We start from the raw sequence: 2804 nt of genomic DNA on the forward strand, positions 1-2804 counted from the left end.
TCATTACATTACATAATACTAAATCACCTGTTTTAAACCATCATCACATTACATAATACAATACTAAATCACCTGTTTAAAACCATCATTACATTACATAATACAATACTAAATCACCTGTTTAAAACCATCATTACATTACATAACACAATACTAAATCACATGTTTTTCTTGAATAATATTCCTAGTTTATATTGAAATTAAACTACAAGGAGCGAACGAAAAAAAGGGAAGGATACTGCACGAAGTACGCATGCGTGGTTTATCGTTACAGGCCTTAAAAACTTACTAAACGGTATAAAATAAAGTATTAAACATACTTGAATTATACTGGTTACAACTGTCGTTATGTTCACCACACATGTCCTTCGTCAAGGGTTCAAGGAGAACGGTTTGACCAGAAGAGTCAGTAACGAGAGGGTACAAGATGTTGAAGAATTGACTCACTGAAGTGTTGTCTCCAAACATCTGAGTATCATTAAAAATATACTATTCTTAAACGTTCACTTCTTTCTACAACAGCTTAAGTTTCTCGTGCATCTTTATTTGCATTAGCTGCTTTAGAATTACATTAAAATATAACATCTAACAGTCGCATAGCAAAGGTTTAATCCACTTTGAAATCGGTCAGTTAAAACAAACCTTTTCAAATCAGAGACAAAACTGAAGAATTGAATAAATAGAGTTTTTTTTAAACATTTGTTTAACAACAAGTGAAAGCCTGGAATGGTCTATTCTTTCATTAGGATGGGGGGGGGGCTATGAGTCAGACCAGTTTCGATTATTCAATTATGTACAAGCTGCCAAGTGTCGGCTAACAATATGAAGAATTAAATTGTGGCGAAATGATACAAGTTCCTTCAAATACCTATAGAATGATATGTTTGTTTTAGTGAGTGTAAAACACTTAAATACACCAGTTCGAAAAGGAATAATGTTTATAACATCCGCAATCATGAAAATTACCTGATCGCATTTTGAGGCAACGACTCCTGTAAGAAGAGTCGAGTTCTGGTCCTTTGGAGGTCTCCAAGCTGTGAACACCAAACCACTATTCTTCCGAGACATGAACACTAGAAACTCTGTTATTTCGACGTTGCTACGAAACCTCACCTCGGACTCAGGTGGCACCCCTACAAGAAACGGGATGGTTTTCAAATCCTTGTTTCTTTTCATCTCGTCACATATATCTATTTCTCCTGGAAGGCTTAGCTTCGGAAACTCTGCCCTTACTCCTGTTTTAGAGGCAATGCTCTCCCACTTCTCGTGCAATTTCATCTCCCACTTCCCTGTGAGAATGAAGGAGCTGAACTTAAATATTTATAGTTGTTTAACATGACAGAAACCTAAACGTAAATCAGCTGGTATAACTCGTTTAAGTGACGTATGTGAACATCAACTGATTTAGCCAATACACAAATGAACGCAAGAGGTTAATATAATAAACAACAAAAGAAAGTCGATGATAAGTTTAATTTAACCACCAATTCTTATACTTGTAGCTCGAGCAAGGTAAAGAAATGAAGGACTGTTGTTGTTGGTTACTACTCAACAACAACAACAACAAAAACTCAGTTGGATAAGACAAACTAGATATAACCTAAAATAACTTGTTACTTCATTAATCTTTAATAGTAAGTTAATATAAAATATATGTTTACCTAGAAAAGTTTGTCTCTTTTACAAAAGGGAATTTCTACCAAACCAATTGTATAGTTAACACATACCTAGTGAACTGACTATTGCTGACAGAACTGCTACACCAAACTTCTCAGAGTTTGTTATAAAACAGAAATAGTAAAACATACACACCTAGTGAACTGACTGCTGCTGACAGAACTGCTACACCAAACTTCTCAGAGTTTTTGGTTTCATAGAAGAATTCAGCAAGCTCTGAGGCTTGGATGCCTTTAAAGATGTTAGAATATATTGGCCTATCTTTGGTATTATAAGGAGTTATCCGTGGAGCTGGAGAACTTGATTGTTGAGTTTCCCGATGAGGTTTAATGTTAATGATGATATTTTTCTTATCCAGCTCTAGCTTATCCTGGTGATAATCCAGGGACATCAGGTACAGAGTTAGACAAGTGGTTCCTTGGAAAACCGGTGACGTAACTATTGCAAATGTATCGTTGAATCTTATTTTATTTTCTTCTCTTAAGTCGCACTCCCTCCATCTGACATTGGCAGATCAATAACAGTGAAAATAAAAAAAACAGAAGGTTAATAAACTTATAGAATTAATTAATTAAAACATTTGAAAAATATATTTCTTATTAAATGATTTTTTTATTTATTTGTTTGTTATTATGCAACAATGCTATACAATGGGATAACTGTGATCTGCCCATTGTGGGTATCTAAACCTAAATTTTAGCGTTGTAAACTCCACCGGTGAGACAGCAATAAGTCTACATACTTACAACGCTAAAATCGGGCTTTAACTCCCTGTGGTGTATACATCAGATAGCCCAAAGTGGCTTTGGTCTATAACAAACAAAGAGTTGTAAGTTATGAGACTTATCGCTGAGCCACCAGGGGGCAACAGTTAATATATCGTCATCCATAACTGGTAAATAGGGCACTCAGTCGTTTCTCTGTTTCTCAATGAACAACAACTTGCATTAGTTTCACTTCTACGCTATATAACAGCTTATTTTAACATCTTTTATGACAGTTTTTAGGTGTGTTTACAAGATAAAATTATAGACTATAAAAAGTGATTCCTGGGTTGGTTCTATAATACCCATTCTTATAATACACGGGACCTTAACCTGAACTCCGAAGATGAATGACTATGAACA

General features: G+C 34.9%; 1 protein-coding gene across 1 annotated transcript in view; it reads right to left on the minus strand.

Annotated features, from left to right (window-relative positions):
* LOC111083249 overlaps positions 1–2804 on the minus strand; it is a gene marked incomplete at its 3' end in the record, with an annotated part of 26242 nt that overhangs the window by 21481 nt on the left and 1957 nt on the right. The window contains exons 3-5 of the mRNA XM_022379626.1: positions 1813–2177; positions 967–1289; positions 321–468 (exon numbers count right to left, since the gene is read on the minus strand). Coding sequence (XP_022235334.1) covers positions 321–468; positions 967–1289; positions 1813–2177 — 836 coding nt within the window. The remainder of the gene's footprint in view (positions 1–320; positions 469–966; positions 1290–1812; positions 2178–2804) is intronic.

The sequence above is a fragment of the Limulus polyphemus genome, unplaced genomic scaffold, assembly GCF_000517525.1.
Source record: "Limulus polyphemus unplaced genomic scaffold, Limulus_polyphemus-2.1.2 Scaffold8749, whole genome shotgun sequence".
Lineage (NCBI taxonomy): Eukaryota > Metazoa > Arthropoda > Merostomata > Xiphosura > Limulidae > Limulus > Limulus polyphemus.